This window comes from Argopecten irradians, chromosome 4, assembly GCF_041381155.1.
Source record: "Argopecten irradians isolate NY chromosome 4, Ai_NY, whole genome shotgun sequence".
NCBI classification, from domain to species: Eukaryota; Metazoa; Mollusca; class Bivalvia; order Pectinida; family Pectinidae; genus Argopecten; species Argopecten irradians.
Genome location: NC_091137.1, coordinates 9902182 through 9923588, shown reverse-complemented (window position 1 = coordinate 9923588; position 21407 = coordinate 9902182). Strand labels below are relative to the sequence as shown.

General features: G+C 34.4%; 2 protein-coding genes across 5 annotated transcripts in view; one reads left to right on the top strand and one right to left on the bottom strand.

Moving 5' to 3' along the window:
- LOC138320552 (uncharacterized) overlaps window positions 1–21407 on the top strand; it is a 55069-nt gene that overhangs the window by 3823 nt on the left and 29839 nt on the right. The window contains exons 2-13 of one of the 4 annotated variants that reach the window (XM_069263595.1): window positions 1544–1645; window positions 2751–2942; window positions 4939–5051; window positions 5674–5830; window positions 6768–6782; window positions 7608–7712; window positions 8278–8445; window positions 8800–8913; window positions 10161–10211; window positions 13677–13775; window positions 14089–14164; window positions 14678–15976. In XM_069263595.1, coding sequence (XP_069119696.1) covers window positions 1591–1645; window positions 2751–2942; window positions 4939–5051; window positions 5674–5830; window positions 6768–6782; window positions 7608–7712; window positions 8278–8445; window positions 8800–8913; window positions 10161–10211; window positions 13677–13775; window positions 14089–14164; window positions 14678–15671 — 2139 coding nt within the window. In that variant the 5' untranslated portion in view covers window positions 1544–1590 and the 3' untranslated portion in view covers window positions 15672–15976. Of the gene's footprint in view, window positions 1–1543; window positions 1646–2750; window positions 2943–4938; window positions 5052–5673; window positions 5831–6767; window positions 6783–7607; window positions 7713–8277; window positions 8446–8799; window positions 8914–10160; window positions 10212–13676; window positions 13776–14088; window positions 14165–14677; window positions 15977–21407 lie in introns of those variants that run through there. The other 3 variants (XM_069263598.1, XM_069263597.1, XM_069263599.1) reach the window with 3 other exon arrangements.
- LOC138320556 (uncharacterized) lies at window positions 18484–19397 on the bottom strand. Its single transcript, XM_069263612.1, has one exon. The coding sequence runs from the start codon at window positions 19271–19273 to the stop codon at window positions 18560–18562; it is 714 nt and encodes a 237-aa protein (XP_069119713.1). The 5' UTR covers window positions 19274–19397; the 3' UTR covers window positions 18484–18559.

Sequence of the window (21407 nt, the reverse complement as noted above, 5' to 3'; positions counted from 1 at the left end):
TAGTCACTAGGCCACTGATGCGAAGTTTTTCGTTTTGGGTCCCCGTCAATCCGTGTATTCCATGTTAGCGACCATTATGATTCTTGGAATTTCTCTCATGCATGAATCTTCAAAATTATACTATATTTACCGATTAGCACACAGTTCACATCTTTAGATCGGTACACGTCAAGTAAACACTCGGAAAGCTGGCAGACGAAATATTTGCGGATATCCGAAGCGAGTTATAATAGGTGGATACGGAGAAATAAAATATGTTTGCCGGGATCCGGAAAGCGACGTTACAAACGTATGACGTCACAGAAGGGACGGTCTACGTTAATGCCATCTTTTGTATCAACAGCAAGTCCATAATGTCGGCGAGTCTAAATAGTAAAGACAATAAGTATAGTTTATCAATTCAAAACAAGAACATACGACTTTGCACATTTAAAATTTTTAAGACAACGTTTTGAAAATAATTAATATTACCCCGAAAAATTATGTTGCACTTAATTACTTAATAAATGCAATGCTGACTGTGAATTAAACCTTTTGGTGTTAATTAGACCTGTATACATATTGAATCAATTCCAATTATTGAAATAATCATTTTGATTTTGCTCTGTCGGCGATGTATATTTAAATATTCAGACGCCAAAGAAGCATATTATCACAGCCTATCATATACCCATATTTTTATCTTAACATGAAAAGAAAAGGACACGTTTCCGACTTAGTATCGACCGTAAAACTCCATCATGATTCATGGTCTTCATCATAGGCATTTCCCGAGACCGTTTTGTTGATTTCGCCGTCAATACATGACGTATCTAATTTATTCGTTTTGCACACAATAATTAACACATACACAGAAACAGAGTTGCTGTCAAGGTAAAATGGTATTTATATACTATATTACAGTTACAACAGTTAACTAATACACTGTGTCTGGACGCTCATTAAGTCTAAGTGTTTCAGGTAACCAAACCCCAGCTCCTGTATTGTCCCGACAATTCGTTGATCAAGATAGTATTCACTATAACCTCTCCACAGGACATCCATTACAACACTATTGTGCTGTGTTTTGTCCATAAAGCTTAAGTTATGTGAGGACATGTACAGTATGTATACCAATTACATGTGACGCTCGCCCGGAACACTAATTACAAATGTACATAGCCAAGATAGGCGTATAGGATAGAGTATCTACCAGCCTTTACCATAACGCAGTTTTTATTATTATTTCGTACTATTTCTAATGAAAGATATTGATCATACAACAATGGAATGTCACGTTCCAATAGTATATAAATCAATTCAGTTTTCAGTTGTGCGGTAATTCCCTGGTAAACTGGGAAACCCCAAACAGAAAAATCCACGACGACAAGATATCTTAACATTAAATGGAAAGAAAGAAAGATAATGTATTCCAGTCATCCAATGTTAAATCAAAGTTAATTTAATTCACACCGCATCACATAATCTATTCAGACTACGGAAGGGCGTATTTGTAAGTGTCTAGTTCCGTTTTATAGGAAAACTTATTTACTTCCTTGTTCAGGGAATCAACATAACTGACGGGAGACGACGTACGTACCCTAGTACAATATGGCAGCTGACTACCTCCTCATGGTGACACTCTGTACAACGATAGCCGTGTCAGGTAACTAATATATTTACATTAACTGGTTATTATAAATAGTCCTGTCATTGACAGTCCATCGTGGGATGATCACATGTTATAAAGGATTTCATTATATAATATACATTATACATATACAATATATACGGCTGAAAACGCGTCTGTATAAGGATTGCAATTTTACATGTGTGTGACTCGGGTTCATTTGGTTAAGCATTTGTAAACGGCGCTTTTAAATGGACTAAATTAAGCATTAGTTGTGTTTATTCTTTACCAAGTCCATGTATATATATAACTATTTGTATGTCTTACTTGTGGAGTCATTAAGCCTTGTGTGTCCATGACAGAGTATCTTTTGTCCATTTATGAGCCTTGTTTGTCTGAGCATTGTTTGTCTGAGCCTTATTTGTCTGAGCCTTGTTTGTCTGAGCATTTTTTGGCTGAGCCTTGTTTGTCTGAGCCTTGTTTGTCTGAGCCTTGAGCCTTGTTTGTCTGAGCCTTGTTTGTCTGAGCCTTGAGCCTTGTTTGTCTGAGCCTTGTGTGTTTGAACATTGTTTGTCTGAGCATTTTTGTCCATCACCAAGCCTTGCTGATATCCATTTCTCCGTTTGTTTCCTTACACGGTATTGGTTGTATCCGTTCTAAGCTTTTTACCAGACATTTTATTGTAAATTTTACCCTTACTCTAGTTTGCAATCAATTTCCCAACTTTCTCCTCGTCAAAATTCTAAGAATATTGAGCGTAGATTTATAAGCTATCTTGGCATGGCGTATGTTGTTGATGAAGCGATAATCGCTCGCTATTCCGGGTTCTATGGTTCCATTCTCATGTCCCCAATCTAATCTCTATTTTGTTTTCATCACCTTAGTTGAGACTATGTTAAGTTTGGATTACGATTATACGTGTAGTATATTTCGTTACCAGAGAAATATATTGTCCTTAGAAACATCTTGGTTATAATTTCAATGAATTTTATTTCAATAAAGTTGAAAGTTGACCGAACAACAGACAAGACTTATTTCTATATTGGTGGGATATAACATCAAAATTTACGTGAAATATGTTACTTACTTACATAGAAAACCACTACTTCCTTATACGTGTCAACAACTTTGTTATTATTAGGAAGTTCAAACTTCACTCTATCAACCGATGAGATAAGCTGGTTTGACGCCAGAGAGGCATGTGGTGTGAACAACAGCATCCTCAGCGGACGGGTAAACAGTACACAGATAGACGGGATGTTACGGGAGGCTAATGTGTCGGACGTATGGATGCCTGAGCGCACCTTCCTGTCCGAATGGCTTTCCTATAAAGGTAAAAACTAATCAGCAACAGGGGGCAAAATGAAATTACAAAGCATACAATATGCATATCTCAAAATACAATACAGAGAAAATTTCGTAAAAAATTAAGTCACATCTTATCATTTATACAAGCGCATTGTTATGTAAATATATGGGCGGGTACCGTATACTTTTACATGTCTGGAGTTGTAACAATAGTAAAAATGGAAAAAATAGTAACAAATTTAACTGGTTACATCCGTAATAATGGAATTTTGAAAATGAACGGTCCGGTAAAAATTACAAATTATTCTCAACATTTAAATGTAGTATATTTTATATGAGTGTACCAGCCAGAGCGGAACAGCAGTATTTGTTGCGCCATTGTACAACATAGGTAAATCTAAAATACGACCAAAACTGCGTATCCGTTTTCCACACTAAATTGCCTTTCAACGAGATGTTTTGTTCTTCTCAATGTCTACCAGGACAACGCCTCACTTTTGGCACATTGTTTGACGGTATGATGACTTTAGGTTATATAGCGCATAGCCTGTCCTAGGTACCGCAGTAAACAGCATGCTTCAGTGGTCTCCACTAAGAGGGCAAACACGAACCAACATACACTTCGATAGTACATTGAATCGTATCTTATGGGTCATATTTATCGCTAGCTGGATATGTGTTTAAAGCTGACAATACAAGTTAAACACTATGCACTTGAGATTAATAAAAATAACAACGAGGTATCATATTCTAAGAATCATTGATGAGGCGGCATTGCCCTGTCGTCATCAAGGACATATCAAGACACTCAAGTTCTCTCTCTCTCTCTCTCTAATATTTTGTTCGCATTCATCAGAAATTGTCTCCCTAATTCCACATTCCACAGCTATACTTGTTTTATTGTTTTGTTGTGTTTTTTTTTTTCTTTCTATTGTTTTCATTGTTGTCGCTGTGGCAGACTAAATTTATTTTTATGTCTTGCCTATAAAACTCGTCAGCATTGTACTATTGTTATGTTCAGTTGCTGGGCTGTCCCCGGATTATGTCTGGGTTCCCCATAACTGTAATGATAACATTGAAAACACATTGTCAAATACTGACTGGCATTTAACATGATAATGAGCATGGTACATACAAGGTGTTGCCACAAAACAATAGCTGCTTAAGAACAACAAAGCTACCGTCGTTTACAATTTAAAAAAGAACACCAAAGTTAGCACTTTCCATCTTGTCCTACAGAACTAGTATACTTTGGCCCAATGAACCTCTTTAAATTCTCAGAATGCTACTTTTTCCTTTGATATTTGCCCATATAGAAAATCACACTTACATCAGAGCAGCATAAACGGTGCGCTTCGAGGGAATATTAAACTATACTTTATATACTTCCGATTTCAAACAATTTTATTGGCAAATACCAAAGGAATTAGACAGTAGGCATTGCCTTATTAGGTCTTCTCCCATCAACTAATTTATCATTTGCACAATTTCAGTACGAACACGTCTGTCTATTCTCTGACCACTCTTAACAATACAAATTGGTTTTGTTTGTGTTCTTTAGTAAACATTGCTTAACTACCAGACACTAAAACCTTGGATAGCGAGTTCGAAGCCCATGTGGCTCAGATATCAGATACTGACCGCTGGTCGGTATTTTTTTCTCCGTGTACTCCGGCTTAAATCCATTTACAAACCTGACATGTTGACGCTGGTTGTTGATAGGACGTTTAACTAATAAAACCCTAACCTGAAATCCACATCCATCTTGCCATACTGATATCGCTAAGAATGTCCCCAAAGGTGAAAGCAAATATTTTCTGATGCAAGCAGGACACTGAACAGTTTTATTGATCCTTATCATCACCATCTATTTGATATTTTCATTGAGTAGCCATGATAGCAGAGGAGAGGTATTTTTTTGTAAAAAAATCGATAAGGAATTTGTATGTATATCAAAGCTTGTTTGATAGTATAACACAGGTTCCAGATCCTCATTCCACGACTGTTTGTGTTGGGTTTAGGTTGTCATGTAGGAGATCTGTCAGACACTCAGGGGGTGAACGTGACGTCACCGAAACTGGGGAGATGTCGTCTACACTGTCAATCGAATGGAAGCAAATATTTCATTCTACAGGTAGTATAATTTTACTGGTAATAGTCAGTAGTCAGGTGTGAACATAGATTTAAAACGAAAACAAAAAGAAAAGAAAAAAATAAGTATAAATCATTGCTGGATGTTTTTGAGTTAATTTCATAAATGTGGATGTTTAAAACAATTTCTTCTCATCATGTAAAGCTCAGTTTATACGCTACATTGTAACTTGACTCCACTTTATCTTACCCACTGCATTGCAAACCTGCTTTATATCGCGGCTACTCAATTTTGTGATATCCATTTCAAGACAATGTCGCCAAGATAACCTGAAGGGAAATTTATTTCGGTGTAAGTGATGTAGATATTAATTCAAGGAGATAAAATTTTGCGAATTTACTTTAATCGCGTAATTCGGGAGATTAAATCGCACACAAAAGGAAGTTTGTTTACAGTTCCTGTTTATGCTGATTATATACTGAGCTGTTTACAGTATCTGTTTATGCTGATTGTATACTGAGCTGTTTACAGTATCTGTTTATGCTGATTGTATACTGAGCTGTTTACAGTATCTGTTTATACTGATTGTATACTGAGCTGTTTACAGTATCTGTTTATACTGATTGTATACTGAGCTAGATCTTGTTTACTATGTATTTTACAGGACAAAGACGTGTGCAAATGTTTGAAAGAAACCACAGCGTCCCAGCTGAATAGGACACATGACTCTAACTGTAACATCACGTGTGGGGAGGGACTGGAGCAGGCAACCAAGTGTGGTGGGACGGGACGTGACATCATCTCACTTTACACGTCATCTAGTAAGTCAAGATCATTTTAAAGTCGCCAAGGAATAGCAATATCATAAATATTTTCAATGTTTAATGTACTGTAAAACGTTAATTGCGCACATCTATGCATATCTATTGAAATTATTAAAACCCCCAAGGTAACAAATGCACCTTCATTGTATATAACAATGGCATCGTTCAGGAAGTAGGACAAAGGAAAACATCGTCAAAGCATTATGACCGGAACAAGTAAATAAGAAGAGAAAGCTATCATAATTTAGCGTATTTCGTGAAAGATATGGGTTTATTTTACAAATAGGAAGCCGGTTCATATATAAAAATCATGTAATATTTTCCTTTACGCTTGGCGGCTATTTTTTCGTAATTCATCACATTGATGTTTTTGAAAGATTCAATGTTTTCATATCAAAGGTAGAATTGTTAGGCTTTAAGCTTGTGGCTAAATAAATCTGATTAAAGATGCTTCACCACCGACAGAGTATAAGCAATGTTTATCATTTGGACACTAATTGATGTTTAATAGAGTATTATGTATAGAAAGGTTCAATTAACAAAACTCAGTAACTCATTCCATATAGTCAAATATTTGATTTGTTGGAAGTAAAATAAGAAGATCATTTTTTCAATTATGGTAATCGTGCAAAGTAAGTAGTTTTTGTTATTGATCAAAATTACTTTGTTGTATTTGTACATTGTAGTCTTGTCGTCCATATCTACATACATGTATTATATTTTTAGAGATGGGACTTTTCGCGTATTCGCGTCTCTTTTTCGTTCCATAGTCTAGTATTCAGTGGAGCAGCTACTATCATATGATACCCTTGTGGGTAACCAATAAATCATGTCATTCAAGATAAATGGTTTAGGCAACCATAGTAATAAATATGTCGCCAGATTGTCAACTTGTTTGCGAATGGTTGTTGAAGTTACCCGTTTCTTATTTTAGGTTATGGCATTGTGGGTAAGTGTTGACTTTATGAGTTTATAAACTGGCATATGTCCTGTAATCTATTATTTCATTCCTTGTTCAGAGGTATTGCATTTTCATGACATCGGAAAAAATGATTATCTGTAGTAACAATTTGTAATTTTTAATACCCCGAATCAAAAAGAGCATTTAATATACAATATGTACCTTATTCACCATTATACATTGGTACATATATATACATATACTGTACTTGTACACATATCATTAAAGTTATATGTGTTGTGACTGGCGGAAAATGTTGTCTTGGATTTTCTTTCTTCAGTTATCATAAGTTTTTATTGATTAAGCTGTAAAAGCCATTGATAGGCAAACATGTACACTGCTTTATAAATATACGTAACAACACAGAAACCGTGCACTGTAAATGCTTTGTGTGTTATGCCTTGAAAACAAGCCTGCGGTAATCACTTTACAATTACTAATAACACGGTGAAAATGAGACATAAAATTGTAGACCACATCTTGGTTTCATGGTCTGACCGTATGTACTTCTTACACTATACTTCATTTATCTTCACTGTAGATGTAAATGTAATGTTTTTGTTAGTACTGGCAAACTCCACTTTGAAGTCTCATTTGCACGTGTAAGATTTACACCTATGCATTGCAAGTATTGCAATTTTCAAAATGTTGGTAAACTTTGGTGATGATTAGTATGAAATATATACGACACATCATCGTCGGTGACCCACGGTTGATTGCAGTACACTACACGCTACAGTAGTGCAACAACCGTGGGTTACTGACGATGACACCACATATACCTTAAATAATACTTTGTCATTCTTTTGACAGACTCTTCCGAAGACATGTGTCTTGTGTTCCAGAACATAAATGGTACAGTAGTTCTGCAGCCAGAACCTTGTAATTCCAATATCACGACAACAGCTTGTGTTACCTGTAAGTATAGCAGCAGGATACAAAACATAGGAGTTTTCTGACGTTTAATCCATTAAACATGCTCTACCGTCGGCAGAGCATAAACGACACTCATAATTTGAACAATAACAATGTTTAATCGTGTATATATATATTTAAAAACACGACAATAAATTAGTTTAGCTTCTCACAAGCGCTTGCACGGCTCTTGCCATTCTTCAGGGGATTTGAATTAATATAAAATGATTTAGTTTGCTCTGAGTAATCAGTACATGCTATATAAGATATAACGCCATGAATTGTTTTGGAACGGAATTAATTATTTTCTAATATTTTTATCTTAAAGTAAACTAACAAGCTTAAACTTTTCAATGTTGGTAATGGTTTAAAGTAAGTAACTTTTGTAACTGAAGAAATATACTGATTCGTCTATCCGTGTTAGTGATAGCGGGACAGCGGTTTTTTATTTATTTGTTTCTTGATAGCGAAAAATTAGGGAATATGTCATACTTTACAAAGTAAACGTATACATAGCAAAGTTTGACGGGGTGAATCATTTCTATATTCAGTTAATTTTTTTCGTCAGATAACGAAACAATACATGAAGACGAAATAAAAATAACCGAACATAATATAAGGTGTAGAAATGGCTACCTGCCTGGCCTTGACAATACCACCAGAATGGCACTGCTGAACACCACCGACAAAATATGGTCAGGTGACATCAGACAGAGAATCAACGTGGACGACATCGGTAACTTCACGTACAGAAATATCTTTAACCATTTATTTTGATTATTAGACACTCTTTTTAATTATCGATGAAAATAAACGTCTCAAAAATAAGATAATTTAATTTTCAATAAATGGATTCGGAGCTCGGCAGTTTTAATAGATCTATGCATAGTCGCTCACTGGTCTTATATGCATTGTTCCTGTTATTTTCTTGACACCTACTTTTCTCCGAACTCAATGAATAAATACTTCACAAACCAAATATACCTATGTATATTGTTTGCAGTTCGATTCATAAAGTGTAATTTAGATACAACATTTTTTCTATGTAGTTAAGATATGTAAGTTACACAAATTGATTTGTTCTTAATAGACCTGGAATTGGACAACATGACGCAATGTTACGCCCTGGAGAATGGCACTCGTGTGAGAAGTAATTGTACAGAACATAAAAGATATATATGTGAGAACATTCAGAGTATTGATGGTAAGTAAATATGTAGTACACAGTTGCCATCATTTTTCATGCCAATTACCTTATTCCCAAGTAAATCCATTATTGTATAAAATGATAACGAGATACATTTATACTAAGGATCAACATGAATATAATTTTAGCTCGCCCCTAGAAGAGAGGGGGGCTTATGGAATTACTCTGGTGTCGGTGTTGCTGCGCATTGAAAATCTCAGGTTAAGGTTTTGGTATTAGTGTTGAAAAAAACTGTTATCTGTAGCAACCGACATCGATTTCTTGATTACTTTAGGATTGTAAGTGTCGTGATGGGTATGAACTATGATTTTAAGGAGGAAAATGCTGGATTTTGAGAATTTCAAGAGGCCCAAAGTGTCGAAATCACCAGGTTAAGGTTTTGGTGCAAGTGTTAAAAAATTGTTATCCCTAACAAGTGACACTGATTTCTTGATTGATTTAGGATTATGTGTTGTGATTGGTATGAAGTATCATTTTAGGGAAGAAAATGCTGGATTATGAGAATTTCAAGAGGTCCAATGGGCCAAAATCGCCAGGTTAAGGTTTTGGTGTAAGTGTTGAAGAACTGTTTTCTGTACATGTAGCAACTGGCATTGATTTCTTCATTAATTTTCGATCCTAAGTGTTGTGATGAGTATGGACAAACAATGCAGGATTTTGAGAATTATCAAGAGGCCTAATGGGTCGAAATGACGAGGTTAATGTTATGGTGTAAGTGTTGTAATACAGTGAGCCGTCACAACCGACGTTGATTTCTACAATGATTTTGAGTTACAATTGTTTTGATATGTATGGACACTCATTAAAAGGGGGAAACTGCTTAATATTGAGAATTTCACGAGGCCCAATGGACTAAAAAGTTAAGTTATGGAATGACATTGCTATATTTTATAATACTGGTACATTACAAAGAACCTGAATAAAACCAACAAAATTCCAGAGGCGAGCTTTTGCTGTTTTCAGCTCTTGTTATATTATGGAGATATGCCCCAAACTTCGATGTGTTCTCTAAATAAAGCGCTACTTCGTTGGTTTTTTAGAGTACACTCAAATCTTTGTGTTATATATCCATAACATATAAAAATCTATTCAAGTTAATTCTTATATTTTAATTTACCATGGATAATCCCTTCAAAACCTCGATTTCCGTTTACAAAATAAGATAAAATATGCACAATAACGTCACCGTATTAAGAAATGACCAGCTTTGTACGAGTTTGTATATAATTTGTTTGTTAACACAGAATCTGAAATCGAAGAGTCAACAACAGAAACAACCATCACCTCAGATAAAGGTATGAGGATTAAATATTTCGGTTACCAACAACAATATGTTTATACCTAGGTAAAGAAGTTAAATTCCGGTTAATAACAACAATATGTAAATACATAGGTAAATGAGTTAATTCCGGTAAATAACAAACAATAGGTAAATGAGTTAATTCCGGTTAATAACAACAATATGTAAATACATAAGTAAAAAAGTTAAATTCCAGTTAATAACAGCAATATGTAAATACCTAGGTAAATGAGTTAATTCCGGTTAATAACAACAATATGTAAATACATAATTAAAAAAGTTAAATTCCAGTTAATAACAGCTATATGTTAATACCTATGTAAATGAGTTAAATTTCGATTTATAACAACAATATATTAATACCTAGGTAAAGATGTTAAATTCCGGTTACAAACAACAATATATTAATACCTAGGTAAATGAGTTAAATTTCGATTTATAACAACAATATATTAATACCTAGGTTAAGAAGAAGTTAAATTCCGGTTAATAACAACAATATGTAAATACATAGGTAAATGAGTTAATTCCTGTAAATAACAACAATATGTTAATTCCTAGGTAAATGAGTTAAATTTCGATTTATAACAACAATATATTAATACCTAGGTAAAGATGTTAAATTCCGGTTAATAAAACAATATGTAAATACATAGGTAAATGAGTTAATTCCGGTAAATAACAAACAATAGGTAAATGAGTTAATTCCGGTTAATAACAACAATATGTAAATACATAAGTAAAAAAGTTAAATTCCAGTTAATAACAGCAATATGTAAATACCTAGGTAAATGAGTTAATTCCGGTTAATAACAACAATATGTAAATACATAATTAAAAAAGTTAAATTCCAGTTAATAACAGCTATATGTTAATACCTATGTAAATGAGTTAAATTTCGATTTATAACAACAATATATTAATACCTAGGTAAAGATGTTAAATTCCGGTTACAAACAACAATATATTAATACCTAGGTAAATGAGTTAAATTTCGATTTATAACAACAATATATTAATACCTAGGTTAAGAAGAAGTTAAATTCCGGTTAATAACAACAATATGTAAATACATAGGTAAATGAGTTAATTCCTGTAAATAACAACAATATGTTAATACCTAGGTAAATGAGTTAAATTTCGATTTATAACAACAATATATTAATACCTAGGTAAAGATGTTAAATTCCGGTTAATAACAACAATATGTAAATACCTAGGTAAATGAGTTAATTCCGGTTAATAACAACAATATGTAAATACCTAGGTAAATGAGTTAAATTTCGATTTATAACAACAATATATTAATACCTAGGTAAAGATGTTAAATTCCGGTTAATAACAACAATATGTAAATACCTAGGTAAATGAGTTAATTCCGGTTAATAACAGCAATATGTAAATACCTAGGTAAATGAGTTAAATTTCGATTTATAACAACAATATATTAATACCTAGGTTAAGAAGAAGTTAAATTCCGGTTAATAACAACAATATGTAAATACATAGGTAAATGAGTTAATTCCGGTTAATAACAGCAATATGTTAATTCCTAGGTAAATGAGTTAAATTTCGATTTATAACAACAATATATTATTACCTAGGTAAAGATGTTAAATTCCGGTTAATAACAACAATATATTAATACCTAGGTAAAGAAGTTAAATTCCGGTTAATAACAACAATATATTAATACCTAGGTAAATATGTTAAATTTCGGTTACAAACAACAATATATTAATACCTAGGTAAAGATGTTAAATTTCGGTTACAAACAACAATATATTAATACCTAGGTAAATGAGTTAAATTCCGGTTAATAACAACAATATATTAATACCTAGGTAAAGAAGTTAAATTCCGGTTAATAACAACAATATATTAATACATAGGTAAATGAGTTAAATTTCGATTTATAACAACAATATATTAATACCTAGGTAAAGATGTTAAATTTCGGTTACAAACAACAATATATTAATACCTAGGTAAAGATGTTAAATTTCGGTTACAAACAACAATATATTAATACCTAGGTAAAGAAGTTAAATTCCGGTTAATAACAACAATATGTAAATACCTAGGTAAATGAGTTAAATTTCGATTTATAACAACGATATATTAATACCTAGGTAAAGATGTTAAATTCCGGTTAATAACAACGATATGTAAATACCTAGGTAAATGAGTTAATTCCGGTTAATAACAGCAATATGTAAATACCTAGGTAAATGAGTTAATTCCGGTTAATAACAACAATATATTAATACCTAGGTAAATGAGTTAAATTTCGATTTATAACAACAATATATTAAAGGGACAATTCAGGCTAAAAGAACATTAAAATTTGTACATATATCGGAAAAAACCAGTTCTAATGGAAATTAGATCAGTTGGTTTTACTGTAATATGCCAGAAAAGCCCATGGTGGTGAAATGCGTGTGGAGTGTTCAAAGTCGCTCGCTGTCCGCCATTACACATTGTGGTCGAACTTCTTGTATGCCGAACCCTGTCCCTTCCTCGTAGAGTAATGCTACTTTTGTCTAGAACTGCTCAAATCGCTCTGACAATAGTGTGTTTACCTTATTAGGTGAATTGGCTCGTCTAAAAAATCATTTTATCACCTCCTCAGTGGTTATGTAGTTCATTTGTTAAACATGCGTGACGTTGGCTCGGGTATAGATACAGCGAACATATTTTACCTGCTGAATCGTATTGATCAACGATTTATAATTACAACGGTATAGATTAAAATACTAAACAATGACGTGGAATTTGTCAATATTTTATGTTATATGTTTCATAAGAAATGTAGAAGAATACATTTATGCCATATTTTGCTTCTTAGTTATGTAAAAGAATTAGCCTGAGTGAATTGTCCCTTTAATACCTAGGTAAAGAAGTTAAATTCCGGTTAATAACAACAATATATTAATACCTAGGTAAATAAGTTAAATTTCGATTTATAACAACAATATATTAATACCCAGGTAAATAAGTTAAATTTAGGTTTATAACAATATGTTAATACCTTGATAAATGGTTAAATTTCGGTAAACATATATTTTGACTTAGTAATTAAGATTTAATTTCCATTAATAATAACAAGATAAAGAGGTGAGTTTTTCGGCTAATGACAACACTATACATTATATTTAGACGTATGCAATATGATATCAACAACACATTTCGATATAAGTGAAAGAGAAGGGTGGGGCAAATTTCGGTTAATGACAACACTATACATTGTATTTAGACAAATGCAATTAACAACACATTTCGATATAAGTGTATAAGTGAAAGAGAAGGGTGGGGTAAACTTCGGTTAATAACAACACTATATTTAGACATACGTTTATGTATCTATAAAAAAGCACATGGAGTATTAGTCGACATTGTTCACTTTATATTATTGTAACCATAATATACATCTAGTAATTCCTAATCGTCTATATTTAAGCCCCGACCACCGAGTTCCAGACTACAACCCTTACTACCACTACTACGACACTGTCTGGGCCGCGGAAGAGTAACCGCGAGAACACCAAAGTCATTACAAGTAAGTTTCTGTACTACTTTTATGCGTGCATGATCAGGTATCGAAGTATGTTTTAGTCATACATCGGTAAGGAATAAGGGTGCAATTATTGCTGGACAACCACCGAGCTCAATCCATATACATGTATATGGGGTGTAATAAATGCTTATCTGAATTTGATTTTATTCTTTTGGATTTCCTTTCTGTTCTGCTCTACGAATAGTCGATTTTAATAGTTAAACTTAAGTCCCTTTAGATCATCTAGAATCAAATGGTGCAGAGTAAGAATAAAAATTATGTCGCACTGTGCTTAGTAACTGAATTGTGTGTTTAGTTGCTGCAGGTATCGCCGTGGGGTGTGTAGTTCTAGTGGTGGTCTCTGCTATCGTGATAACCAGAGTATGTAAAAGGTAAGCTCAAGCAACCTAACTTGTAATATCGGCATCACGGATCACTATATGCAAAAAACGAAGTAATAATAACATTAATGTAGAGTTATACATAAAAGCTCGCAACGGATTTGAGCAATGCAACTTCCAGTAACTATTTGGCAATTCATTCCTTAATCCATCTCAATGAATGTGGTTGTATGTCATAAAGAATACGTTCTGATCGTGCTACCGAGAATAAAATCCGAGAATAGCGCGAAAACCCGACGTTATCATGACGTCACAATAGAGACGTCGATTTGCGTATTGATTTGGAAAATATTACCCTTTGGAAAGTCAATAGAATCATACGTTTAAACGTGTTTTATGTTATCAAGTAGTCTGAACAATTAATTATAAGCATTGATGTTACTATTTTTTGACTTCATGGGGTTATGAAATAAATTTTGTTTTCATACCACGATGACGTTAAAAATAGTTACATCAATGCTTCAATGAAGAGTGACGCTTTTGAATATTCTGTTACTTTTACAGAACGGGAAAAGAGAAGGGACGTAAAAAGAAGCCGATGAAACAACAACCCATTATATTGAATGAAATTGTCCGGAATTCCGATTCCCCGGAAGACAGTCTTTCCTCGGACTCGGACGAATCTGAACCCGAACAGAGCTTTAAAGTAACAACAGGCAATTCTACACCAATGGCAAACATCTCATCACCATCAAAATCAGTGACCAAGTTTAATTACGATACGGTTAACGAAATAGGAGGTGAGAAATGTCACGATAATGACGCGTATGCATCCGCAGAAACTACGTCAAAGGGATCAGATGAAGGTCTCTACCACGCCATGGACTTGGTAGATCCTGACGAGGAAGGTGATGACCACATATACTCCCACACCATGCTCCCGTTACCAGATCCAGGTAACTCGGAGGATGTGTCTGAAACACATTGTGACGCATATGACGTTATGAATGCAAAGGTAAAAGGTCAGGGAAATGATAGTGCATATGACCATACAAACAATTTGTCTCCTAGCAACGGCACCAGCGGAGGCTATGATAAGTTCAATAGAAAAGGCAAAGACACTGTAGAAGATACATATGACCATACAGACAATCCTGGCGGCGGAGCAGGCGAAGGTTATGATGTGTTCAATGGAAAGGTCAAAGGGCCTTTCGAAGATACGTATGATCATACACATGGTGACCAAAACAAAAACGCAGGCTTGAGTACTTCAGAGTATGATGTTTTCAACAGAAAACCTAAAGACAATGACTATAGCAGTACCGACATGTATGACCATACAAAAAACGTCCATACAGGTAGCCTGTCAGGGGAAGGAGGGGAACATAACATGTATGATACATGTAATGCAAAAAGCAAATTTGTCGACGATGTCGACGATATGTACGATCACGCCAAGCATACTAGAGAAAATGTAGATGACAATCTGTATGATCTAACATCTAAACGAAAGAATGTCCCGTCTGTCGCCGACGAGGATCCATATGATCACGTGTAACCACCAGGATGTCTGTGAATCAGTATTTATCACTCTCGTTACACAAAGATGTCTGTGAATCTCCAGAAGTGTTCAGTATGTGTCACTCCCGTTACACAAAGATGTCTGTGAATCTCCAGAAGTGTTCAGTATGTGTCACTCCCGTTACACAAAGATGTCTGTGAATCTTCAGAAGTGTTCAGTATGTGTCACTCCGGTTACACAAAGATGTCTGTGAATCTCCAGAAGTGTTCAGTATGTGTCACTCTCGTTACACAAAGATGTCTGTGAATCTCCAGAAGTTCAATTAAATGTTCCATTTCATATTTACGTATACAGTTCAATTTAAATGTTCCATTTCATATTTACGTATACAGAAGAAATATATTCATAAAAACTGCAATTTAAGATCACGCATGGAAATTTAATGATATGTGTTACACAAGTAGATATTTTTTCTTGTGTGACGTTTCGATGGATATTATATGTGCACTGTCACCTTTATCAGACCATCAGACAATGACGAAGGTGATAGTGTACACATCGTATTTATCATCGAAACGTCACACAAGAAACTTTCACTGGTTGTGTAGCAAATAACATTGCGCAAACCATACTTTTCAACCTGTATCAAATGTTAGAAAGATGAGAATATTTGACATGCACAAATAAGCAATACCCAGTATTCCACCCTAAGTAAACCTTACTTACCCGCTTAACTCAATATTCATGCTATCAGAGTTTCCGAGTTAGTAAAATGTAACAAAATGTTATTGTTACTGTAAAACTAGTCGTCACTCCTACAATAATGCTACCGGTATCTCATGCAATATTTTATTTGTAAAAGTCTTTCGACTCTTCGATAATCTAATTAAAATTAGACTTATAATTATGCTCCACTATGATAACGCACCGTCGTGCAGCGGAATTACAAGTCCATTTCAATGAGATTCATTCATACGGATTTTTTCGGGAGGGAATGAATGGTTTAAATGCTTCAAATGAGATAAGAAGTTCAAACCATTGATATTTAATTGTGCTGTAGATTATCGCAAATAGAAATAACCAAAATAGAATTACCACGATAAAGGTACATATCCGATTCAAATATCAATGCTTATTTCATTTTACAAACAAAACCTTGTGTGCTTTGGGGGCTGTGGTATATTAGTGGTGCGACTTACTCTTGCCTCATTATAGTGCTCTCTCATTGAAGTATGTCACCAAAGACACCCGCTCACATTAGCAGGAGCAGAGTCTACCACTCGTATAGACTTTGGTGTGTCTCGTCCAGGGGACAAAACCCAGAGCCTTCCTCACAGGGGCGAGCGCTCAACATAAGGTGCTGCCTACGAAGACGATGGGATATTAAAGATGCTCCATCGCCGATAGTGCATAACGATACCTATCATTTGATCAATAATTGATGTTAAATCGTCTAATACAAAAAAAAATAATATATAATCATTTATTTTGCTTTTGGTGCATGCGCAATCAGTACTTCAGTCCATATAAGACGTAGTGCCGCGTTTTTTTCGGAATGCATTTTTTTAATTAATCATTTTTAATATTTTTATCTTGAAGTACAATTAGAAGCTCAAACTTTTCAATGGTGGTAAAAGTGTGAAGTAAGTAACTTTTGTAACTGAAGAAAAATACTAAATTGTCGGCTCCTGCTTTTGATAGAAAAAAAGAAGAAGAAAAAATCCTGGCATTTGTCTGCGGTGTAGTATCTTTAAAGGTTAAAAAAGAGAGAACAGACCATAGCCCAAATGTAGTCGCCTTTTATGATTTAGCAATGTGTGTCAGTATGTACTCTTGTTACGCCTAATCGGCAGGGTAGCAACACGAAAGTATATGTGTAATATGTACTTTATCTCAGTTATATGAAGAGGTCAGCATGAAAGAACGACTGAAAGCTGTGTTCATGTTATGTGATATATTATATCTATGTTATAGTATGGTTGAAGCTTGTGTCGGCGATGTAATGAGCGTGTGCAACGGCCCACAACAGCCGTCATGGAAACTTTTTAGTATAAAAACACTTGCTATCTTAAAAGTAATTTTGCTTCTCTGGAAACTGCTCTTATACCTGATATTTCTGTACATTTTGCTTCTCTGGAAACTGCTCTTATACCTGATATTTCTGTACACGTAAGGGCCACGCAACAGGATGACAAACCAATTGCTTCAGTTAAATGCAGTTGCCAGAAAAGCAAAATGACATTTTAGTTGGCAAGTTGTCTTAAAGTGAATAGTCGGGCAAAGAAAACCAGTCTAAATGCGTTCATTGGCCTTCCAAAAGTTCTCACGTATTAATAGGACGGTCAAGTTCTGCTTAGTTTCCCAGTTCTAACCATTAAAGTAAAGAAAAGTTGAAAGCATTGAAAGCGAGGCTGCGTGGAAATGTAAACACAGACATAGTGAGCCGGGAGGACGTTTTAGAATTCCCATACTTTAAATTAATTTCTTCGTACGCAGACAGATTTTGACGAGAGATTTTATTTTTCTATTTCATAAGAAATAATTCTGGATACATACACACCATTTTTACCAACTTTAGCCATTCTTGCCCGACTGTTCACTTTAATATAAAGGCAGTTGTCATGAAAATCACCGTCAATATATATACAACTGTATTTTACTAAAGTAGTTACTTTTGACGGCTATGGTGGACCATCGTAAGTGTAAGCCCTCCTGCGTATACTAGTATTCTGGGAAGGTGACCCCGAGGCCCCAATCTTGGCAGCCTTCGAATATTTACATGTTTCTAGGGAAATGAATGTTGTTGTTGTTGTTTTTTCTGTAGAAAAAAATAATAAAAACACTGAAGAACATGGACTGCAAAATACTTAATGAAATACATGGCTTCATACACCGGGGATAACTTCATCCTGTGGCGTTTTGCTTCACAGACTGGAAATGACTTTGTCTGTTGACATTTTACTTTCATGTATAAAGCAGGCTTGGAATATTCTGACTTCTTTTCGATGAATGACAAAGTAGAGTTTGGTGAAGTCCTTCTCGTCCTGCCATGTGTAGACCACGAGATGTTCCGCAGGTCCACACTCTCCCAGGAACGAGGCTTCTATCTGCAACACAGGGTAGTGCACAATGTCGGACGTAAAATGACGATAGTATCCGGATTGAGAAGCCATTGATGCGGAATCGGAACAAAACTTATAATACTCCGCGGTGTTCAGATGTAAGTTAAAGTCGAGGTCACTGTAACGGGTTTGGATTGCTGTTTTGAATGCGGTTTGAGGAGGATTGAGGAGTTCCTGTCTCCCGGTAATCAGAAGCCCCTGCTCATGGTCCACAAGTTTACACATACTCTTATAATACCATTCTGGAAGTTTTACTGAACGACGATTTTCTACATTAACAGGTACAAGTTTATTTTCAGACTTTAAATACCAGCTTCCGGTTTCAATGTCAGAAAACTCTCGTAGATTGCCTATACTCCGCGGAGTGATATTTGATACTCCAAATTTTACGTGATATTTCCGTAATCCTCCACACCATGAAAAGCGAGAATGAAATTCTGGTGACATTATATGCTTCTCGCTTACGAGGAAAAGTGATAGGTTTTCATTTTTTGTCATATCACGTGGCCATGACATAAAGTTATGGTCACCACATATGGTGGCAGCATCCTGCTCGAGTTTGCTGATACCCCAAACGGACACGTGACCTGAAATAGAAAATACATTTTAACAAGAGATCTCATCCCAGAGGGATCTTGGCGCCCACTAAAGAATAATTTGTGTCTGACTTTGGAAAGAGGTATTCTTCCTCTGCTTGAAGTTTCTCTTCCTTTCCCTCTCTTTTTCAAATATCAAATGTTCATTGGAAAACTTCACATAGCGTTTTCTTACATTAATTTCCTTAGCAAAAAGAGTCTTTTTAGTTGTATTTGCTTTGTTAAAAAATGGATATGCAGAACTCCGAACCAAGAAGACTCTACAAGCTTAATTTGAGAAAGTTAGACCTGTTAAGTACTTTCTGAGACAATGACAAAATCCAAGATGACTGTTTATCCGTCATGTTATTTCCTTATGTACAAAACACAATTAACAATCTATAAGGATTTTATGGAGGTGTGTATACACCTTCCATTATAAAATCACTTTAGTTCTCATGATAACCGGAACACTATACCTTGGTAATCCTATCGGCAATCTACGTAACTACGGGAGATAACTTTTACACTGTGTATTGCACAGAGGTCAAGAATTGTCAGTGATTGCCGGTTCACACATGCTTCACAGTTTCTACTTATACTTTGATTGATTTGATTTATTTAGTTTTGCGTCCTATCAACAGCAAGGGTCATCATGTTATATTATCCCCCAATGTTATATGTTATTATATTAATTATTTGACTTCATTTAGATCTTCTGAATTTTAAAAGTGAGCCGGCCAGTGTCTAGTACAAGCGTTATACGTAGTGCTAGATCTAGTACTGTATTTGCTTATAAACTTTGAATCTGACTGTTAATAATAAACTTAATTGTTAGCATGATCAATCAGATAACTTTCATCAGTACCCTCAATGTTTTATATCGCCAGTATTCGTTCTACTTGACGCATGCGCGACGACAGTTTTTCAGTTTTACAAAAATCTAGCGGCTATAGGTAGGCCTAGTGAAAGATTAAGTTTTTGCGACCATGACCGAGTAAATACTGCAATATTTTTCCAAAATTAAATATCTACAGTAATGTTGTAACCATTATAGTCAATGTTTACTTTACGGTAGCTTACATTACGGTAGCTGTTCAATCAGATCGTTTATATTTCTTCGGCTGAAGTACGAGAAGAAGTAAACAAAATCCTAACTTCCGCAGTATGTATCCTTGCGATAACAAAATCAAAACATATACATGTGTCTGACTTAATGTGATACACGATTGTCACCTAGCTTATTGTAAACAAATATCATAGCTTCCATAGCTTCCATAGGCCTATCTACTAGAACGAATTTTGAGTGGAAATGGCCACGATCTTTTGACAGTGTACCGAGTCAAGCCAAGGATTTGTTACTACGTCCTTGGTCAAGCAGACACATGTTTTATGCATCAAACTTTCCATTACAATGATTATAATACAAAAAGGGTCAAATTACGCTAAAAAATGATTTATATTTCTTATCAAGACATTGGGACAGAAAATCGAGTGCTCGATCTCAGTGAAACGCATGCAGTATTGTAAGGGAGGTAACTCTAAGTACAGATGGCCAATACAAAAAAGTTAAATACAGTACTATTAAACAATGTAAAAAAAAGAAAGATATCTGTTTTAATATTTTGGGGCGTTAAAAATCAAATAGAATATGGAATAAAATTAAATATAAAATACAATGAAGGCTTAATACGAAATAATATTATTTTTTCATCAATTTTTTTTAATGTTAATGATTGACATTGCTTTTACTAGATCAAAGATATCTATGATTTTGTATTTTAATGATAGTCAGTAAAAGGTAAATAATAGTTTCTTCTTAAAATGAAATGAAATAAGTAGTTTATCTAAATTGATTTATTATATTTACATTTTTGGAATCATGATTCAACATTAAGATTGATATTTCAAGTCATTGTTTTATATTTTTTTTTTTTCAAATATTACTTGAGAAATGCATTTTTTTTAAAAATCATTAAAGATGGCTCTTTTTTTTATGCTCCTTTTTTTATCATACTTTCTGCCATCGACAGAGCATAATCGATATTCATCATTTTGAACAATAATTGGTGTTT

What these genes read in the sequence shown, in the direction of transcription:
- LOC138320556 (XM_069263612.1), bottom strand. Translation starts at nt 19,273, where the DNA reads ATGTCATGGCCACGTGATATGACAAAAAATGAAAACCTATCACTTTTC.